This window comes from Pinus tabuliformis, chromosome 4_2 (genome assembly GCF_031772625.1).
Source record: "Pinus tabuliformis cultivar Carrire ecotype Pingquan chromosome 4_2, CPIR1, whole genome shotgun sequence".
In the NCBI taxonomy this organism is placed as follows: Eukaryota; Viridiplantae; Streptophyta; class Pinopsida; order Pinales; family Pinaceae; genus Pinus; species Pinus tabuliformis.
Genome location: NC_142304.1, coordinates 722,870,546 through 722,893,288, shown reverse-complemented (window position 1 = coordinate 722,893,288; position 22,743 = coordinate 722,870,546). Strand labels below are relative to the sequence as shown.

The window sequence follows — 22,743 nt, the reverse complement described above, 5'->3', positions numbered from 1 at the left end:
ACTTTTCAGAAGTATTTTTGCAAGTTGCATCTCTGTTTGAAGATTGAAAGACTAAAGCTAGAGCAGAAGTACTGCACGAACACACAGCAAAGAATTGAAGGCATTTAATGTATTTTGGTAAATAGATATGGGCAAGTATTTACCCGCGAATATTGTCCACACTCTACAAACACCTGCACGAACTGTCAACACTCAACAACAACATCATATTAATTATTTAATCTGTATGTAAAATTTATTTTGCAAGAAGGAGAGTTGGAGAGAAAGAGAGCGAGAGTCTCCGATGAAAAAATGGTGGAGCAAATTTTGGTGGGCGAGTGAAACAACAGTTACTGTGTTTTATTGTTTGTTATTCCCCGTGTAGTATAAATCACTGTAAACCTTTGTTTTACTTGGTGAATGAGAAGCATTCTCATGTGAATGTATTTTGCATGATTTAGAATTCAATCTAAGATTTTTATTGTGTTGCTCCATACTTACTTTGTTTTACTCTTTCTTTTTGTCATGAGTGAATTCTGTATTTTTTAAGTCTTTGTCCCGCAAATCAGCTTCCCGAAGAGTTATAGAGCTACACGAAAGTAGCTTTGCGAAAAGCGAAGAGTCATAGAGCTACACGAAAGTAGCTTTACGAAAATCACTCCTCTTCCTCTCTACATAAAAAAATAAAAAATAAAATAAATAAATAAATAAAATTATCATGGTATCTAGTGGGTTAAACTTTGTTAGTGTAAAAACAAGTGTTTTTACTAGCAGTTAAAATTGTTTTGAGGGCAGATTGTTTTTAGCATATTTACCATAGATAGAAAGCTTTTATACAATGCCTTATCTCAAGTAGAAAGAGATTTGTTAAGGGACAACAGGAAGAAGGATTCAAAAGCCCTGTTCTATATTTTCCAAGCAGTTCATGAAAGTATTTTCCCAAAGGTTGCAGCAGAAACGAAGTCCAAGCAAGCATGGGACACCCTCCAGACAGCCTACCAAGGCATGGCAAAAGTCAAGACAACAAAGCTACAAATGTTGAGAAGAGACTTTAAAACACTTTGTATGAAAGAGTCTGAGAATGTAGACTCGTTTTTTACACATGTAATTGCATTGGTTACTCAAATCAGGTCTCATGGTGAGACACTTGAGGAAAGAATAATAGTTGAGAAAGTTTTGAGAAGTTTTCCAACAAGGTTCGATGCCATTGTTGTGGCCATAGAATAGACAAAATATCTCTCACATTTCTCAGTGGATAAGCTTAATGCATCACTGATTTCTCATGAACATAGACTGAATAGAGAAACAAGCTCCTCATTGGAGCATGCCTTCAAGACACAAGTATCATTTGGTCAAGGTCAAGGCAGAGGAAGATCATATGCTAGAGGAAGAGGAAGAAGCCCACACAAAGGTGGAAGAAGCAACCCTTCAAGCTCAAGTGGAAGAGGCAACAATCAAAATCCAAGTCAAGGCCCAAGCCAAAATCAACCACAAGGTCAGAGGTATGATAAATCTCAAGTTCAATGTCATTACTGTAAGAAGTATGGTCATTATGCAAATGAATGTAGAAAGAAGCAATATGACATTAGTAACAAACCAAGTGTAAATTTCACAAAAGAATGTTAAAACCATGATAACATGTTTTTAGCTTGTAATGTAGCACAAGAAAAACAAAGTGATATATGGTATGATTCACGGTGTAGCAACCACATGTCAGAAAACATAGAAATGTTTTCCAATCTAGATGAAATTGTGAAATCTAAAGTGACATTAGAGACTGATAGCAAAGTCTCTGTCATGGGCAAAGGAAGAGTTAATATCCTAACAAAGAAGGGGGAGAAGAAGTACATCTCAGATGTTTACTTTGTCCCTAGTTTTAAGCATAACCTCATGAGCATTGGACAGCTCATACAAAAGGGCTACAATGTCTTTTTCAAAAATGATGTGTGCACAATTTTGGATAGACCTCCAAGTAGACAATTGATTGCAAAGGTTCAGATGACAAACAATAGAATGTTTCCCCTAAAAATAAGATTAGATTTGTAGAGAGAAGGTGCACAAGCACAACTCTTAATAAACTCTAAAGAGGATGCAAGAAAAGATGCAACTATCGTACAAGTAAACTTTCAAACAGAGGTAAAAGATGAAAATTGGTTATGGCATTTGAGATTTGGTCATCTCAACTTTAGAGGTTTGAATTTGCTACATAAGAAAGGCATGGTGAAAGGTTTGCCACTCATAGACAAATCGGACAGCCTATGTGAAGGATGTATCTTGGGTAAGCAACATAGAGAGACATTTCCAACAGGAAAGTCAGTAAGGGAAAAGGCACCTTTGGAGATTGTCCACTCAGATTTATGTGGACCAACACAGACACCATCAATTGGTGGCAGCCACTATGTATTGACCTTCATAGATGAGTACATAAGGAAGACATGGGTCTATATCCTAAAACAGAAAAGTGAAGTGTTTGAGCGCTTTTGCCAATACAAAGCTCTTGTTGAGAAGCAAAGTGGACACTACATCAAAGTCCTTAGGACTGACAGAGGTGGAGAATACATCTCAAATGATTTCCTTCGTTTTTGTAGGGAGCATGGAATTCACAAGCAATTTACAACAAGGTATACACCTCAGCAAAATGGTGTGGCAGAAAGAAAGAATAAGACCATTATGGAAATGGCAAGGAGTATGTTGAAGGCAAAGCATTTGCCAAATGATTATTGAGCTAAAGTTGTCGCTTGTGCAGCATATATCTTAAACAGATGTCCAACCAAGAGCATCCAGAACATAGTTCCTGAAGAGGCATGGAGTGGAGGAAAGCATAACGTCACTTACATGAGAGTTTTTGGATGTGTGGCGTATGCACATGTCCCGGATGAGTTGAGGAAGAAGTTGGACAGCAAGGGGGAGAAATGTATATTTGTTGGATACAATGATGAATCCAAAGCATACAAGCTCTACAATCCATCAACCAAGAAGGTCATAATCAGCAGAGATGTGCAGTTCATAGAAGAGGAAGCATGGGATGGAAGTTTAGAGAAGACAGTCAATGTGAAAGCATGTATACCACATGAGGACAAAGAGGAATTAACAGCAGCAAGTAATTCCTCAACAGTGACTCCCTCTACTCCTATTCAAGTGCAACAAAGCAGGCAGCAAGCAACACCATCAACAAATAATAGGACAGTTTCGCGCAGCAAAGCAAGTGCTTCTCCAAGCACGCCACAAAGCGCAACACCAAGTGGCATGTCAAGCTCATCTTCAGCAAGCACAAGAAGACCAAAACCCAGAAATTTAAATGAAATTTATGAGCAAGAAGAAGTTGGTAGTAGCGCTGGTCTGAATTCCTTATTTGCATTATTTTGTCATGTAGATGATCCAATCCATTTTGAAGATGCAGTCAAAGAAGAAAATGGGTTGTGGCATTGGAGGAAGAAATAGAAGCAATTAAAAGGAATGACACATGGGAGTTAGTAAGCCTTTCAAAAGGAAAACATGTCATTGGAGTGAAGTGGGTCTATAAGACCAAAAGTAACATTGAGGGACAGATTGAAAGGCACAAAGAAAGGCTAGTTGTCAATGGATACAAGCAGCAGCATGGAAGAGATTATGCACAGACGTTCACACCAATCGCGAGGATGGAGACAGTGTGCACAATTGTGGCGATTATCGCGCATCATAAATGGAGAGTGTATCAAATGGACATAAAATCAGTGTTCTTAAATGGGGTGTTGAAAGAAGAAGTGTATGTTACGCAACCACATGGTTATGAGGTTGAAGGCCAAGAAGACAAAGTGTATCGATTGAGGAAAGCTCTTTATGAGTTGAAGCAAGCACCACACACATGGTACAGCGGGATATATGCCTACTTGTTGGACAATGGTTTCAACAAATGTGACGATGAACCCACTCTCTACATCAAAGAGAGCGAAGGTAAGATTCTCATTGTCATCTTATATGTAGATGATTTGATTTTTACAGGCAGTGATGATTTCCTCATCATTGATTTCAAACAAGTCATGAAGAGTGAATTTGAAATGACTGACTTGGGATTGTTAAGATATTTTTTGGGCATAGAAGTGAAGAAAACAGAAAATAGCATTTTTATCTCTCAAGAAAAGTATGTGGTAGACATTTTGGAGAGGTTTAAAATGCAGAATAGCGAGTCTGCACCAACTCCAATTGTTATGGGGTTGAAGTTGAGCAAAGAAGATTGCAGCAGCAATGTCAATCCGACATTATACAAAAGCATGATAGGTAGCTTGATGTATTTGACCGAAACTAGGCCGAATATAATGTATGCAGTGAGTTTGGTGTCGAAGTTCATGGAGACACCCAAGGAGACACATTGGCAAGCAGCGAAAAGGATTCTAAGGTATGTCAATGGAACAAAACAGTATGGCGTTTTGTACACAGCAACAAGTGATTTCAAGCTGGTTGGTTACACTGACAGTGATTGGGCAGGAAGTGTCGATGACAGAAAGAGCACGTTAGGATATGTTTTCCATTTGGGTTCCGGAGCCATTTCATGGGCCTCCAAGAAGCAGCCAATAGTGTCACTGTCAACAACAGAAGCTGAATATGTCGCAACAACAGCAGCAGCGTGTCAAAAAGTTTGGATGAGAAGGATGTTGAGGGATCTTCGTCATGACCAAGAGGGAACAACAACTATTTTCTATGACAACACCTCAGCAATTGCATTGTCAAAGAATTATGTCTTTCACAAGAGGACCAAGCATATTGATGCTAAATATCATTTTATCAGAGATTTGATTAACAATGATGAAATTGTGTTGCAGCACTGTAGGTCACAGGAACAATTTGCTGATATCTTCACAAAGCCATTAGCACGTGAAAGTTTTGTTTATCTCATAAACTGTTTGGGAATTGTCAATGGCGGCAATTGTGATTAAGGGGGGGTGTTGGAAATATTAATCCCAACCACTGCGTTAAACACCCTGACAACAACCATACTTATCAGAAGTATTTTTGCAGGTTGCGTCTCTGTTTGAAGATGGAAGGACTTAAGCCAGAACAGAAGTACCGTGCGAACCATTCTACAACACAACAAATAATTGAAGGCATTTAATGTATTTTGGTAAATAGATATGGGCAAGCATTTACTGCGCGATTATTTCCCACACTCCACAAACACTTGCGCGAACTCTCAACACTCAACAACAACATCATATTAATTATTTGCTCTGTCATACATTAATGTAAAAATTGTATGTTGAGATAAATATGTATGTAAAAGTTATTTTGCAAAGAGGAGAGTTGGAGAGAAAGAGAGCCACAACATCATATTAATTATTTTCTCTGTCATGCATTAACATAAAAATTGTATGTTGAGATAAATATGTATGTAAAAGTTATTTTGCAAGGAGGAGAGTTGGAGAAAAAGAGAGCAAGAGTCTCTGAGGAGAAAATGGTGGAGTAAATTTTGGTGGACGCGTGAAAACAACAATCATTTTATATTACTGTGTATTATTCCGCGTGAAGTATAAATCACTGTAAACCTTTGTTTTACTTGGTGAATGAGCCGCAGTCTCATGTGAATGTATTTTTCATGATTTAGAATTCAATCCAAGGTTTTTATTGTGTTGCTCCAACCTTACTTTGTTTTACTCTCTGTTTTTTCCATGAGTGAATTTTGTATTTTTCAAGTCTCTGTATAGCTATGCGTAAATCGAGTTGTGCGAAATCAGCTTCGCGAAGAGTCATAGAGCTGCAGGAAATCAACTTCGCGAAGAGTCATAGCCCTGCGCAAAATTAGCTTCGCCAAGGTCACTCCTTTGCCTCTCCACATAATTTTTTTTATCAAATTGCAGTACCTTTCTCTATTTTGTTTGTGCATGTGTAGAAAAATAAGAGGGCTGGTCTAGACAGTTCATGTTTGGAGAAATTCGATGTCTAATCTCACTATAGTTTGACAAAGAGGTAATGAGAGTGGTCATTATGAAGAGAACCTGTGATGATAGTGGTCGTTGTGAAGAGCATCTATGCCAAGTCGAGATGTGGAGAATGAAAATACATCTCAGAGATCAACACCATATGATGCCTTCAACATAGGAACCTAGTGTAGTTACAACGCTGGTGGCATGAATGTGATGATCCACTACTTGTTTATGACTATATGCCCAACGGGAACCTTATTTATGACTATTTGCCTAACGGGAGCCTCGACAAGCTCATCTTCAAGTATATGTCACACTTTTCTTTCACATACTTCGCAAAAAAAAATGTACTGTGTTATTTTATCATTGCTAACAACTTTCAACTTTCATTTATATTAGTTCATGATTGGAACATTTCAATAGTGTGCTCTTAGGTATTACGTCTTAGTATTAGGTATAAGTGAGACGTCAAATTTTTTCCATGCAGTTTATATATATATATATTAACTGCATAACTATATAGACTATATGCGCAGAAAGGATAAAATCCTTAGAGTTGACCTTTCTTTTTATAGTGAAAAAAGTTGAGAAAGGATAAAATCCTTCGGGTTGGACTTTTTTAACTATGCATAACTATATGGGCAGAAAGGATTTTTCATATGGGAAAAAGTTTAGAAGAGTTGACTTTTTTATATTGAAAAAAGCTGAGAAAGGATAAAATCCTTAGAGTTGATTTTTTTCTATATTGAAATAAAATCCTTAAAGTTGAAATTTTTTTTAACTATGCATAACGATATATTAACTGCATAACTATATGGGCAGAAAGGATAAAATCCTTAGAGTTGAACTTTTTTTCATATTGAAAAAAGTTGAGAAGAGTTGAATTTTTTTTATATTGAAAAAGGTTGAGAAAGGATAAAATCCTTGGAGTTGAATTTTTTTTTTTTTATATTAAAAGAGGTTGAGAAGAGTTGAATTTTTTTTATATTGAAAAAAATTGAGAAAGGATAAAATTCTTAGAGTTGAATTTTTTTTATATTGAAACAAATTGAGAAAAAGTTTGAACATTAAAGAAAGGATTTGATCTCTTTTAGCACAGGATAGATATAAGGTAAAGATGGAACTAAGTTGGTATTATGGACATCCATATCATTGGTTTCCTTATGTTATTCCTTAAAATAAATAGGGAAAAGTAGTTATTCTAAGAATTCTCTCCCATGCAGCAAGAAATCCTTTCATGTTTTCATTCTAATAAGCTATGGTTTCCTTATGTTATTCCTTAAAATAAATAGGAAAAAGTAGTTATTTCAAGAATTCTCTCCAGTGCAGGAAGAGATCCTTTCATGTTTTCATTCTAACAGGTTATGGTTGAGTATAAAGATCTTTGGCAATTGTTCAACTATTATATTTAAAGAAATAAGATACACTCTATAACTCAATATAAATAATTTTATATAAATAATGAATTATATAATGTAACATCATTTTTTTTAAGATTATGAAAAGAAAATTATATTAATAAAAAATAATTCAATCAATATAATAATTATATAAAAAAAATTATTTAATAATATAATAAACAAAAATCTATCTTAATCTTATTAAAAAAAACCATCATAATTATAAAAAATATTTAATAATAAAATAAAAAACAAAATTCCATCTTAATTTCATTTTTTAAATAAAAAAGAATTTTGATTTATTATAGATTTTTATCAATTTTAAAATTTAATTATGAAAAAGAAGTTACAATTTATACATTATCCTAAAATGTCTTAAATTTTATTATGACATGGGTATACATTTGCCTTCTTTGTCTTTTAAGGTAAGGCATTTATTTGGGAAAAGAAAAAACCTAACAATAATTTTGTGGTCGCTCATCATATTCATAAATTAATTCGATACACTAATATCATAAAAAAATTATTTAATAATATAATAAACAAAAATCTATCTTAATCTCATAAAAAAACCACCATAACTATAAAAATTATTTAATAATAAAATAAAAAAACAAAATTTCATTTTTTAAATAATAAAAAAATTATGCTTTATTATAATTTTTTATCAGTCTTAAAATTTAATTATGGAAAAGAAGTTACAACTTATACATTATCCTAAAATGTCTTCAATGTTATTATGACATGGGTATGTATTTGCCTTCATTGTCTTTTAAGGTAAAGCACTTACTTGGAAAGAAGAAAAAACCTAACAATAATTTTGTAGTCACTCATCATGTTCATGAATTAATTCGATATACTAATATCACTATAACATGTTTATGATATAATTGAGAACATAATAGATTAGATATAATCATGTTTATGACATGATTGAGAACATAATAGATTAGATTTAATGATAAAAAACGTATTCCACATTAATAGTCATTGATTTTCGATTCATACTTTAATTCTAACCAACATCCTTTCACCATTGTTGTCACCACCATTAAATTTTGATAAACTTCAACACCATTAAATTTTGATAAATTATTGAATGTATAGAAATATTTTATGAGATGATAAAAGTATGTGATTGTAAATGATTATAGTATGAACAATATTATATTATAATATAACTTAAAATAAAATAAAATAAAATAAATATTAAACAATAATTTTATTTCAATATAGAAATATTTTATGAGATGATAAAAGTATGTGATTGTAAATGATTATAGTAAGAAAAATATTATAATATAACTTAAATTAAAATAAAATAAAATAAATATTAAACAATAATTTTATTTTTATTAAGGGATTTCAATATAGAAATATTTTATGAGATGATAAAAGTATGTGATTGTAAATGATTATAGTAAGAACAATATTATAATATAACTTAAATTAAAATAAAATAAAATAAATATTAAGCAATAATTTTATTTTTATTAAGGGTGGTAGGTGAGGTGTTGACCATGAACTTGAAGGAAAAAAGTAATTAACCATGCTTAGGGTCATGGATTACCACAAATAATGGTGAAAATTATATTGCAAGCCTAATGACCTTATTAAATGAAGGATTTCCTGCTATCATACTTTTCAATTCCTTAATCATTGCAAGGGTGAAATTCCTTTATAAATTTCCTCCTAACCTTCAAATCTCTAGATTCTATTAACAAGTCCTCATGGTTGGAGGCCAGTTTGTTGGAGACCAGTTTGACTCCATAGTATTTTTGCATGTATATTAAATTCTCATTAAAAGAAACAGACATCATGATAAAAAAAGGGTCCTCGGAAGGGGAGACTTGTAAAATGAATGGAGACATTACTTGTACCTCCATAGTATTTTTGCATGTATATTGAATTCTCATTAAAAGAAGCAGACATCATGGTTAAAAAAAAGTCCTCTAAAAGGAAGACTTGTAAAATGAATGAGACATTACTTGTACCTCCATACAAGCCCAACTACCTCTCTCGCTCCCCTCACCCTCACAAGGAAAAAAATAAGGGTATTTGGGTAAGTGAACACACGTCACATCATGCACATTCACAATAGAAGAACAACCATCCTTCTCCTCCCCTCTTTATTCACTGCTTCAATTTTCGAAGAAACAACTAAGTGAGCTAGGATGGAAAACATGGCTTTTTCATGTGGTATGAATGGGTGGCTCGAAGGCTTAATTTTAAGAGATTATTGCTCATAAAGATATTTTATATTCAAAAACATAGATGACGGAACCAATTTCATGTGTATCCTACTTTAATATTTCTCACCATTACGTGTATGTTCCCATGACATATTACCATTCTTGAATTCAAAGTGGCCTCCTTTATGCGTTCAAAGCTCTACTAAAAAGATTAAAACAATGTGAGCAAGATGTTTTTAAAACTAATGAAAATGTGACGTACTTGACCATGACTTAGCCATGTAACGGACCCAATGGTAAGATGGCTTTGAAAAACAAGTGTTGCATGCAGTCGGTAGTCCCTACAGGGGTCTGTCACAACAACAGAATACAAACGCTCTGTGCAACATGTCATTTCTAAACATTCTGTTTCGCTAAAAACCTGCCTTCGTTGAACAAACTTGCTACCTTACCTGAAAGATCTTGCTGTCTGCATGGCGTTGAAAGATCTTGCTGTCTGCATCACACAATCGCATAATTCACTTAATCGAATTTCAAAGGAAATACAATTTTCATATTAATTTAATGCGTTCATAGAAGGCTATCACAAAGGCATCTTATTCCAGAACAGAGAAAACAATCACACAATCGCATAATTCACTTGAATGTGTAATAAAACAACGCCCAGTGTGTTGGACAAGTTTAATTATTAAATACAAATTATATAATTTAATATTTCAAAATGAACATGGGTGTACTCTTCAAATGAAATAGAAAGAGTGATGAACTTTTATTTTTATATAAGTGTAATTATGGCGAATTAGATATATATTTTTTTATTTTGGAAATTTTATATAATATTTGTGATATATAATTTTTTTGTTATTTTTTAATAAGTAGTTTTTATTTATGTAGACTGAATATTTTAAATCTTTATATTACAAATCTTAATAAATGTAGTTTAATAATCCAGTTATTCCATATATTGTTGTATCAATTTAATATGTTATAGAAGTTGAATGTTTGGGGTATTGATCGTTTCATAAACTTAATCTTTTAAGCACTCATGTTTCAGATCTAAACCAACTTTGCTCATTCACATAACAGTCACGCTTTCTAGGATAAAACAACTTCAGTGTGTAATTTGTTCTCTGGAGAATTTGGGAACTATTGATTCTGTCCTTGGAAGAGAGCGCAGAGAAACTACAGCTCTTTCCCGCGAGGTCTTTATTCAGAAACGCTGGAGACTGTGATGCAGAGAAGTTAAAAGAATTAGATATTATGTGTATGCTATAGGCTTAAATGAACAATCATATAAAAGAGTCTGGCATATTGTAGATAAAAATGCACAGAGACAGCGAAAGAAATCAATGTTGCCCTTTCTTTTTCAAGAGCTTTCAATAGACTTTTCGAATAAGTTACAAAATTAAAAAATCAATTCTGCATTATGAATATCAAATTCGTGTATTTTAGAATGAACAACGAATTCATTAACTTTTATTTCAGAATGAACAACGAAACTTTTAACTATATCATGTATTTCAGAAAGTTTAGTGTCAATGAAAAACTAATTAACTATATAGTATAATAGTCATTGTTACAATGTAGAAATATAAAACATACTTTTTAATTGTTATATATATATATATATATATATATATATATATATATATATATATATAATTTATTTGTGTAAAACAATAAATATATGGCGAAAACATTTGAATGACACGTGGGCTTGCATTTATGGCCAAAACATTTGAATGACATGTGGGCTTGGATGCAAGCCACGTTCCCTGCATGAAAAACCACCTTTTAAACAATAAATATATGCCATATAACGCAATTTGTAAATGATGTAACACAGTTTGTAAGCCTAATAGATGTTTATGTTTTATAAATATAACAAAAACGTCTATTACGCTTACAAACTGCCAACGACCACTAAAAACAAGTTAGTGTAATCACATTTCTATCTTAAAATAATTTGATCTTCGAATTGCAAATATTTTTCCATTTATTTTAATAATCAAATGATTAGTGTTAAAAAATCAGTCGGCGTGGCTTTGTCGTCTTTGTTGTTCCTTTGGTATTTAGAGAATGGTCTGGTTCATTTCTAGCGTTCTTTCCATTACCTGGCGAGTCGGTTCCCTGTCCTCTTCCTTTAGTCTTCGCACCCTTTTTTGAGCATGGTTTGCAATAGAAAACAAACAGCCTGGATAATTAATTCTTTACATCACTAACAATTTCCAATTGTGTTGCTTGCATAAAAATTAATGCAGATGGGTAAAAACCATGGATTAACTTGCATCACCCTAATCAATAGCATTTATGGTCTCTATTCATCATTTTAATTGATTGGATATGGATTCCAGATTCTGTTGTCTTATCCAGGAGAATCCGCTTAAAATCCATTGTGACTTGTGAGATAAGTGAGCACTATGACTTGTCTATTCCATTTGCCCACGCCTTTGGCCAGCCCTACTTTCTCTGCAACTATATTCCATTTGCTCATGCCTTTGGCCAGTCCTACTTTCTCTGCAACTATATATATTTCTAATTCCTTGAATTTCTAAATAAAGTATTAATGAGGTTTTGAGATAAAAATAAACCATAAAAAAATAAGTTTTGCACACTTCCAAACACATTGAGAGAGACGGTCATTAAAAAAAAATTCTAAACATCATATACCCCAAGATACCCTATAACAAATAAAATGCCCGTTAAATAATAACAATTTATGTAAAATTAACCATAATAATTTTAAGTCAATATGTAACGAGTGTTGCTGCATGGCAGCTTAATTGGAAGTGAAATATGCAAGGCTGAGCTGCTGAAACAACAATATGGATTAACACTGGTGGTTGGTTAGCCCGGGCACGACTATCTCATTTACTTTTCTCTGATCCACCAACCCCAATTGGCACAGTGAGCGAAGGCTCTTCAACTTTGTTACGAGATTCATAACCTCAAGACTTAATTGGAGAGGAATTTGATACTGAATGAAGTCAAGAATCTATTTCTCTAGCTGGTGGATTTGGGAAGCATATTTGAGTTTCTGGAAAACATTAAAACTGATGGCATTTTCGCACTTTTTCAATAAAACAATGTCATTTTGAAGATGCTCCGAAACTGCTCATAGATGGGCTTTTGTTTCCTTCTGGGTTTTCATTGATCGGGCAAATGAAACTCTTACAGCCAATCAAATTTATTGTAAAATTTGTTGCATATATCCATTTTGTAAATAGACTATTTGCAAATAAACATATCTATCTTGTAAATGATGTAGTCTACTAGGCTGAGCGGGGAAAACATGACTAAGCAAACCAAATAATTTAACATATTTTTCTTTAAAGTTGGTCTGAATTTCGTTTCGACTTTCTTTGCTATGTTGGTAAATTTGCATGAACATTGGTTTTACCATGGAACTTGAGCACTCATATCGGTATATATGCTAAAAGCTATAATAAAAAATTTACCAATTTCTAGGTTCGACTCAATATTTAAATGATACTAAAAAAAATTTGGATGACATATGGGCTTGGATGCAAGCCACGTTCCCTGTTGCATGGAAAACCTGCTTAAACCGTGAACGGCCACCTTTCAAAAGATTTGATAAAGCTACTATGAACCATATAAACCAGATAACCAAAACATTAGCGCGTCAATAAGAGTAAGTAATACGACATGCTAACAGAAACCTCCCGAAATGTTTGGGTGGGAATATTGCAGATAGGGAAGAAACCATGGATTTTACTTAGATTGATGCAACTCCTGAAAATTTCTCCACCGCCTTTGAATCCATCCAGGCTAACAATGACAAGGATCAAGTCACGTTGTTGTTTTTCTTGGCGGACAAAGATCTTTTTTCAAGCCTCAGCTAGTATCCAGGTTCTCATTTCTAATTCCCTCAATCCCTTATGTAGTGAATTTATACAAAACCAGATATCGATAATGAAAATAATAGTAAAATTAGCTGTAAAGAAAGACCCTTCTAATTCCCTCAATCCCTTATGTAGTGAATTTATACAAAACCAGATATCGATAATGAAAATAACAGTAAAATTAGCTGTAAAGAAAGACCCAAAGCGTAATTTTTTGGACATTCAGAGATTGATATTTGAAATTATTGGAGATTGAAACCCTCAATTTTAAATTTATGAGTCTTTAGCTTCTGCAGTTGAGGATTTTGACTTAGTCGTTCCGAAAGGCCCCGTAGAGACAGACCTACCAATCTCTGCGACATAAAAGATTGCACATTTGCAAAAGGCATTCCAAGCCCTTCAAGACCAGAATTGAAAATTGCAAGCAAAGATCAAGTCGGTGCTGACCACTGAAGAAAGAAAGCTGGAGGAACAAATTCAGGTTGCAGACGAGTTGTATTTTCCTTGTTAATTCTGATACATGCTTTCATTCAAAACCATTAATAAAAAAATTCCTCTAAATACATGGCATTCAAAACCATTAGTAAACGTTAGTTCGGTGTCTATCCATAAACCCTTTTAGGCAGCGCTTTGGATACATTTAATAATAATACAATTTTACTGATATTTACCTGGTGTAGATTGACCCGTCCACTATCTTGCGGGTAGTAGTTCCTCGCTAAGAAAATGGTGGGATTAAGGGGGCGACAGACAACATTATGCAAAGGGGATCAGAAAGAAAATGGCAGAGAAGTTTATCAGCATTCCAAATTCTGATAAAGTCAGTGTAGATATATATAAAAAACAATAAGGCGAGATAGAGATAGATGGAGTAGCAGCTACGCAGGCCTTATATTCATATCCTTTTTGAAGTAAAAGAAATTTACAGATATTTTCAACTTTTCCAGGTATCTTAGTCCTAGATGCTTATTTTTATGATATTTTGAAAATTACTAAAATTTAATTATAAATTTTAATATTTAATTATTAGGGAACAAAATCAATTGAACGCACTGAATCTATAATACATATCATTATAAAATGCCAAATTTATATATTTTGTTGTGATTATGCAGAAACAGATACAGATATATATACATTTCGTTTTCACCGTTGGTACTTCCCAATCCAGAAATATTTAGACTCATAATCTTTTGCAAACAGAGACACTCGTCGGATCCCTTTTGATAGAAGCGAACACTAATATTTTAAAGTTTTCAGATAAACGATGACAATGAATAGAATGGGCATAGATTTAAGATTGTGAATCCTGTGAATAATTTAAGTATGCGCACCTGTGAATGATATGTTTGAGACTGCTTTGCAGCTTTGTTCAGACTTCAGAAGAAGCAGATTTCTCCAGACTTCTGAAGGAGCCAAGCTAATGCCTCCTATAGCAAAATGCAAAAATGCTAATGCCTCCTGCAGCAAAATGAAAAAGGGGAAGGGAAAGACAGGTATGCCGACTGCCATATAGTATTTGAGAAATCTGCAAAAGGGCGAGCACGCTGCCATATAGCATTTAGAATTGAAGAACAACGGAAGACAAGTGGCTAACTGAAGACAAGTGGCTACTGCCATGCAAAATTCGTGTTGTGGATATGCTCTATTTAACCAATGTTTTATATCCCAAAACTACTTTTATGCAAAGTTTGAATTTGAAGGTCTTATTGCGAGGTTGCATAACTTACTGCATCGAAAAAATCCTGTATACAAAAGGTCTTATTGCGAGGTTGCATAACTTACTGCATCGAAAAAATCCTGTATCCAAAGTTTGAAAACCCTCATGCGCATTTATTGAATGGTTGCAAACATTCTAGATTGGAAAAAAACTTTTAACCAAAGTTTGAAAAACCTCATGCTTGGAAACTTTGGATAAAGCTATTACACCGGATAATTCATTGTGGATAATTTTTCAAATGAAAAGTTTGGGTAAAAAGATTACACCGGAATTTCATTTTAACATCGGGGCACGTGAAGTGTGCAATAAGACCTCCAATTTGCAACTTTGGTTATAAATTTCTTACACCGATATTTGCAGAAATAAACTTTGGTTAAACTTTTATAGTGCACAAATTTTTTTGGTCAAAGGACCGGTTAATGTATGGTCAACGATCGATCGATCGCTATTAGTCCCAGGTAGGGACTAATAATAAGGGAGCACAATATAATTCAAACCAATGTGACGTTGATATTGGTGAACACATTACGTTGATATTGGTGAACATATTTTGAGTTTATGTTTCTAAATAAAGAAGTCTCAAGCCTTATTATATTATTACAAAATAAGTGAGTTGAGATAGTTGGAAAAGACATTTTTATCTAATTTTTAATAGAGTGTATAGTAGCTAATCTAAAAAAATTTCTTATATTCATAGCTTTTTTTTTAAACAACCTATATGATTAGTTTTTAGGATTTCATGTTTTTTTAAGTATTGTGAAACATGATTTCACTTATCTGATATTGGTATAGATCCATCTTAGTCATAGATTTAGGAAGAGCTGAGAATTTCTTGAGGTGCGAACCCTTTTTATAGTGCAAAAATTTTAAAAAATGCGCTTCCAAAGATTGCATCCCTCTATGGACTTGGTATATGATGGTTAAGATGAATCTCTCTCTCTCTCTCTCTCTCTCTCTCTCTCTCTCTATATATATATATATATATATATATATTTTTTTTTTTTTTTTTTTTTATTTCCAACAAATATTTGCTCCATTCGAAATTAATCATTAATAAAAGTGTTGAAATGTAAAATAATGATACTTGAAATGTTATAACAATAAGAATTTAATTTTTCAATTAATTTATATAATATATACACATTTTATTATTATAAACCATATATAATATATATTTTTTGACATTGAAATAATTTAGTTCACATGAATATTGCTATATTTTATTTATGTATTACATTCTCCACATTAAAACTTATTTTTATGTTAGGTCCTATAATTCTAGTATATTATAGGGACCTAACATTTTATACTAATACATTTGTAAATACATTTCAATATTACTTTCAATCTTTTTATTTTCAATTACTTCTTTTCTTTTCACATTAAAATATTTTATTACAATCACTTCATATATATAGATATGTATGTTTATGTTTTTTCAAAAGTTGATATTAAAACAAACTAGTTTATATATATATATATATATATATATATATATATATTAATATATTAAAATGGTTTATTTACGTATCTAATTGGAATTTGAAAATACAAATTATATCAATTTTATTTATTTATTGTTTTAATTATGTTGAAATAAATTTAAAACTTGATATCAAAATTTCTTATGAGTTCTTGCCAAGGCACCACACTAACAATTCATTTGCATGTTGACCATTATTAGTTTAGCATTGACCATGACAACTTCTAATGTCTAAATTTATAAATAATTAAAGTATTTTTATTTTTATTTAAAAAAAAAAAAAAAATTGCCATTTGATTGGATTAAAAATTTGTGTTTTATTTTAGCTTTCTTGACATTGATATGTATCCCATGTCACCCATGAAATTTCGTCATGGTGTGAACTCTAATTTTCATGACAATCATAGTTGACATATTGTAATCAAAATAAACTAAAACTAAACTATATTTAAATAAATTATAATTATATTACCTAAAATTAAATTAAATTAATAATACCACCAAAATAAAAATAAAAACAAAAATCATTATAGTATCTAGATGGCGAGGGCGAAAGTTCCTCTCAAGATAAAATGAAGGATGAATCTAGTCTCTCTCACTGCCTCGAACCGATCATGTTTTGGGAAGATCAAGAAACTGTTGCACTGAAAATTCGTAAAGCCTGCAAGCCACAACAATGAGTTGTCCAAACTGTCGATGGAATTTTTTTTTAGCAAATAAAAGAATCTCTGCAAGAAGGATGGCTAGAGACTCATTGGAAATACACTAGCCCCCGTTAATTCATAATATTGGGTCACAATTTTTTTTTCAATTCCACGGATTACTCTCCATATTACCTACTGTAAAGAAAGGAAGAGTCGTATGAGGTGGGAATCTCATGTACAGTTTTGAAGCGGAGATCATTTCAATGGAATGAATGACCGTAACAAATGTCAGCTCAATTGGAAGGGGAATATGTGGAAGCTTTACAAAATTATTATGAAGTTATGTGATTGGAAACTGATTCTCATGATCAAAGTTATGTAGTCTTGTGCATACAAGTAATGGGGAACATATGAAGGCTTTGAAATATTATTTCCAGAACAGAACCTATTCTTACCCCAAGCTCTTAATAATACGGCCTTGATCTGTCATTACGTGCGACTATCTGTACTATGGAATAACTTAGTTAATAACTATTACGAGTAAAGACAAAAGAAAAGGCTTTCTACATATACACCGTCCTAAGTAACGGTTTTTATCAGCTGTAACGAAAAAAGGCATCTCTCATAGAAACCCGAATATGAATAGATACATATGCACCGTCCTAAGTAACAGTTTTTATCAGCTATAACGAAAAAAGGCATCTCTCATACGAACCCGAATATGAATAGATAGAGCCTCGTTTTCTTCTATCCAATATGTCACCATTCCATATTCCATTGTGTGGAAGTGATATATTGTCCATTATGTAGTGATAGAATATTGCACATTCATTGGTTGTTCAACTAAGTTTAGCTTATATGATTTATAATATAAGATGAATTTTCTCTGTGGGTCGAATTATTTCTTTCTTTAAAAATTCATTGCTATGGCATCCTAAACCTGGTTTTATACTATTAAATGTTATGGCGTGTCTCCATGTGGCTTATTGGGTACCATTAACGCTTAATTAAAAAATATATCCACAAAGAACTCTAATGGCTAATGCCTCTTATGAACACAAAATTACAAATGAAAATTAATATATAATTATATTTTAATCGTCTCTTTCCTATCCTTCTTACTTATTACTGAACACATTTTTAATAATAATAATAATAAATTCTAGCAAATTATTGCACAACACATTTTTTGAAATTTCAATCTTACACATTTACAAGGATACTTACTTGAAATTTCAATTTTACACATTTACAAAGATACTTACTTAACAAGGATGGTTGCATGGCAGCTAGTCCCTGCATAGGGGATTTTGTTAGAAAAATTAGGAAGCGTCTCATGTAGGGGATTTTGTTAGAAAATTTAGGAAGCGTCTCATGTTCATAGTGCTGGAAGTGTTGTTAAATCGTGGGCAAAGCCGAACTTGGAAAACTCTGATGTGATATGCAAAGCCTTGAAGTTGCGAAGCTTGAAGATGCATCAAATTGAGGGCGAGGTGTTCTACTAACTCTGTTTTTGTGTTATTGACTGTACATGTAAGGATGCATTGAATCTAGATTGTATATTAGTGGCATTGAATAGGGACACTAGCACAAACCCAATTATGGCTGACCTATCAAACTGTGGAACTTGTGATGTACAAAGTCAAAATATCAAACCCTCAGACCCGGTTTTAAATAGGTTTGTGCTACTAGTAATCCTATAAGGTCCCAAGTAAACAACAAAATGAAGATATATCACTGTTGAGCCAAGGCCATACAATTTTTGCCCCTTGTGTAAATGTGTGATTTGAACAAAACAAATGTTAGATAATATTGTTAATCGTAGATGTGCAGGGCATAAGGAACATGTCATCTTGAGGAGTCTTTCCGGAGAGACTATTGTTCCTGACGTCCAAAATAGCAAGATGAGGGAGGTCTGTAAGAGTTGTCGGTATGGGCGCAAAAAGTGAGTTGAAGCTGAGGTCCAGCCTTGTCAACGAGGTTACTAGAAACAGAACAAGGCTGCAACCATGGCCTTGATTTTCATTTCATCATATTTGACATGAGATACAGGTTGCAAGCGTGGACCGAAGACTGCAATCTTTCAGTAATTAAATTTGCAATGAATGCTAGCTTGCAAGAATTAGACTCCCTTATATACAAAGAAGTAAATTTGTAAAGCTTGACAACTTCAAGATTACTTGTTACCCTTTTGAAAACATACTGATCTGATTCTAACATCTTATCTTCACAACCAAAAATGTAAGAAAAGCTAAGAAACATAGTTAAAAAATCATACACACACAGATAACCTCGATACACATTAATGGTTAATTGATAATTGAACAATCCAACACAAAAGGCTTAAAATTCAAGCAGGCACATTAGCATTAGCAGTCACCTCCAGTAATTACAATATCTGCAGTTGAAAATTTTGAATTTGCTGATGAAAAGAATGAATGAGGTATCCCAGGCATTAACCTTATACAAACAGGTATAACCCTCACAGCTGAGTTCAGCTGGTTGAAATAAAATTCAGATACTATTTCTTGGGGAATGGCATATGCATGGGTGGCCTTTTACAAACCTGACATCAGAGATTCATCTTTGAGCAGGTTAGCCCCCAAGACGAGATTCTGAAGGTTTAAATATGTAAAGCCATACCGTTTTGATTGAACCTTTTGTCTTGTGATTCATTGTTGGAGTGATATAAACTTGGATGGCCACAACGAGATGCCACAAATCCAAATTGAAATAAGACCATCGTTAGTACTGATAACACTATTGCTATTTCATGATCCTTGATGCCGCAACCAGTTGGCATCATAGGGCCATACAAAGTAAATGCAACCTGATAAAACCAAATACCCTGCAATGTAAATGTAATGCCACCTAATAAATCTACCACAAAGCTCTTGGGAAATGCTGCTGCCAATACTGCTGAAATAATACAGAGACCCACAAGCAGCACTAGAATTTGGTGATAGCGGCCTTCAAGACCAGCATGGCTTGTAGAATGAAAGTTAAACAGGAGATACTCTGCAAAAAACGCCATTGCTGCAATGATCTCCAGCACTCCATGTGGGAGAGGCAAGTACCTGTTACGAAACATGGCCATCTCGATTAAAACACAACAGCAGAAAAACAAAAGCACTAGTAACTGCAATCTAATCTGACAAGCATAACAGAAACAAACAATACTGAGAATAGCTCTAGTGATTATAGATTCAGCTCTGTTTCTCATGTCTTCTTGTTGCCTACCACATGTGCTGAAGGTATCCTAATATTTTCTGTTGTATTTTTCAGCTGCTTTGCCTGCTCCAAGTCCTGTGTCTCACTAGAAGAATATTAATGAACCTGCCATTACACCCTCTGTTGAAGCTAAACCTCCGCTTAAGAAAAGAAAGAGAGGTTTCCACCTGACCTCAGCACCATCATTCTTCAACAGAATTTGAAGTGCTCTCTGACTTGATAACTTGATCTTGCAATTTGTTAGGTATGCTTGTTAGATTAACTATGCTTGATCCTTGACTTGGTGATATCTGCTAAGATATCCTTCCTTTTTCTTTATTGGCAGTTGATCCTATGTCATCCATGGGTCATCCCGTGACTGGAGTTATTGATGGGAAATTTGAGAATGCTTATCTTATCACTGTGATGGTTGGTTCGGAGAAATTAAGAGGGGTTTTGTATGAGATGCCGGCAGGGTTTTCTGGAGAAAAATTTTTGCAAGCACCTAGTTGCATGAACAATTCTGATAATGGGGATACAGCTTCAGGGGTTCCTCCTCGTCGACGTCGTAGGAGGAAGGATGAAATGAAAAAGAGGGATCACGACCATCCTAAGCCAAATAGGAGTGGTTACAATTTTTTCTTTGCTGAGCAACATACAAAATTGAAAGCATTGCATCCGGGCAAGGATAGGGAGATCAGCAAAATGATTGGAGACTCGTGGAATAAACTGACTGATGAAGCGAAAGTTGTAAGATACAAGTGAATTTCGTTTTTGTGGCTATTTAGTTAGTCTTCATTGTTGCCGGTAACAAACTAAAAATAAATGAGTTTTGTCTTTCTTGGTATGTTGTGCTGATAATCTCTGATAGATGCAGGTTTACCAGGAGCTTGGATTGAAGGATAAAGAAAGGTACAAAAGTGAAATGGAAGAATACAGAGAGAGACAAAAAGTGCTTTCCCAGGACAAGGGAATATTAGTTTCTAGAAATGAAGGCTCAAATCAAGGGCTCGAAAATCATACCGAAGTGCAGACTCAAGACCGAGGAGTGCCACTTACAACAAATGAACGTTCAAATCAAGCACTGGATAATAATTCTGACCTGTTAAATAACCAACAACATATGCACCTAAAATTGAAATACTAGGCTTGGGAGCAAGCCAGAAATATTACAATAATAAAACTAACAGATGTAGGTGGCTGCTAGCAAACATACTGAAACACTTAATAGAATGGAAGCGGCAGCTTCAGAGACATCCCAAATCCAATCTGAGGAAAATGGTCAGATGTTGAACAAGAAATCAGGGAATTTAAAATAGATGAAAACACCCTGCTTTCTGTGATACCCGACTCTTCCAATCTGAGTCAACCCTGCTCTTTGAGAAAACCAAGCGAAGCCAGCTCTTCTGAGTCTGCCTTGAACTCACAATTCAACAGAAGTGAGATTGACTCAGCAAGTTCCACTTGCACATCTCACAAGTGACACTTGATCATCTGTCCATAAATACATAGGAAAGCAAACAGTATTTTTGCTTGTTTTTCGCAAAATTTCACAACGAACAACCGCCAGGCCTGTCAGAGATCTAGAACCTATGGTGTTTTGTACCAAGTAGTATGACCTATATTAACGACTTTTTTTTCGAGTTATTTCTGGATTCAAAGTCTTGTAATCTTGCCTACTGTTATGCACACAAAAGGGGTTTAGATTCGAGAACCCCATTTGTGACATTTAATGAAGTTCAGCCATGTAAACGCCCCAATAGACAAAACCCTTGGTCTTTCTAAGGGTTCCATATTCTACAAAAAAGACCTAGGCAATACACAACATGGGTAGGGCCTGACTTCTGTTCAAGGAAGGCAAAGACGAACTAATCTCCTCGCCCTTGATTGGAAGATGTTATTTGGAGTGTCCCAGTTCACTGGAACCACTCTGACCAAAATCATAGCTGGATGAACCAGAATGACAAAAAGTTCCTAACTGGCTCAGTACCCAAGAAACTGCCAGAAAATTGCCACTGCCTAATAACGACAGAGTTGATAAAGCCAGCTGAAAATCAAACTAAAAATTATGCAGTAGCACCACCACATGAATTAGCTTCCAATTTAGCCCAAAACTACTTGTCAAAGAAAGCCTACCCTTATATCAAGGACATGGGCTTATTCAAGGTGTGATGCATCAACTCTTCATGTTTGTCTTTGTAAAAGTGCATTGGGTGCATTGAATTTGCACAATCCAACCCAAACCCATGTCTGATATTCACCTTCGAGGTTGTGAACCTTGAGGATATATCCATAGGCATCAACTTATGAGCTTCATAGCCTCAAAGGTGCATGCCAGACCTGGGTTTTGATGAA

General features: G+C 33.8%; 1 protein-coding gene and 1 pseudogene across 1 annotated transcript; one reads left to right on the top strand and one right to left on the bottom strand.

The window, feature by feature from the left end:
• Positions 1-19,736: 19,736 nt before the first annotated feature.
• LOC149171602 (uncharacterized) lies at positions 19,737-20,212 on the bottom strand. The gene is made up of 2 exons (XM_089426031.1): positions 19,931-20,212; positions 19,737-19,793 (listed from the first exon to the last, which is right to left on the bottom strand). Exons 1-2 carry the CDS (start codon positions 20,210-20,212, stop codon positions 19,737-19,739), a joined length of 339 nt encoding a protein of 112 aa, XP_089282157.1.
• A 55-nt stretch (positions 20,213-20,267) lies between these two features.
• Positions 20,268-21,535, top strand: LOC149171601 (high mobility group B protein 15-like; annotated as a pseudogene).
• The last annotated feature ends 1,208 nt before the right edge of the window (positions 21,536-22,743 follow it).

Coding starts and splice junctions, on each gene's coding strand:
- LOC149171602 (XM_089426031.1), bottom strand. CDS start 20,212: ATGGCGTTTTTTGCAGAGTATCTCCTGTTTAACTTTCATTCTACAAGC. Junction 19,794..19,930: donor AAATAGCAATAGTGTTATCA/GTACTAACGATG, acceptor TTAAACCTTCAG/AATCTCGTCTTGGGGGCTAA.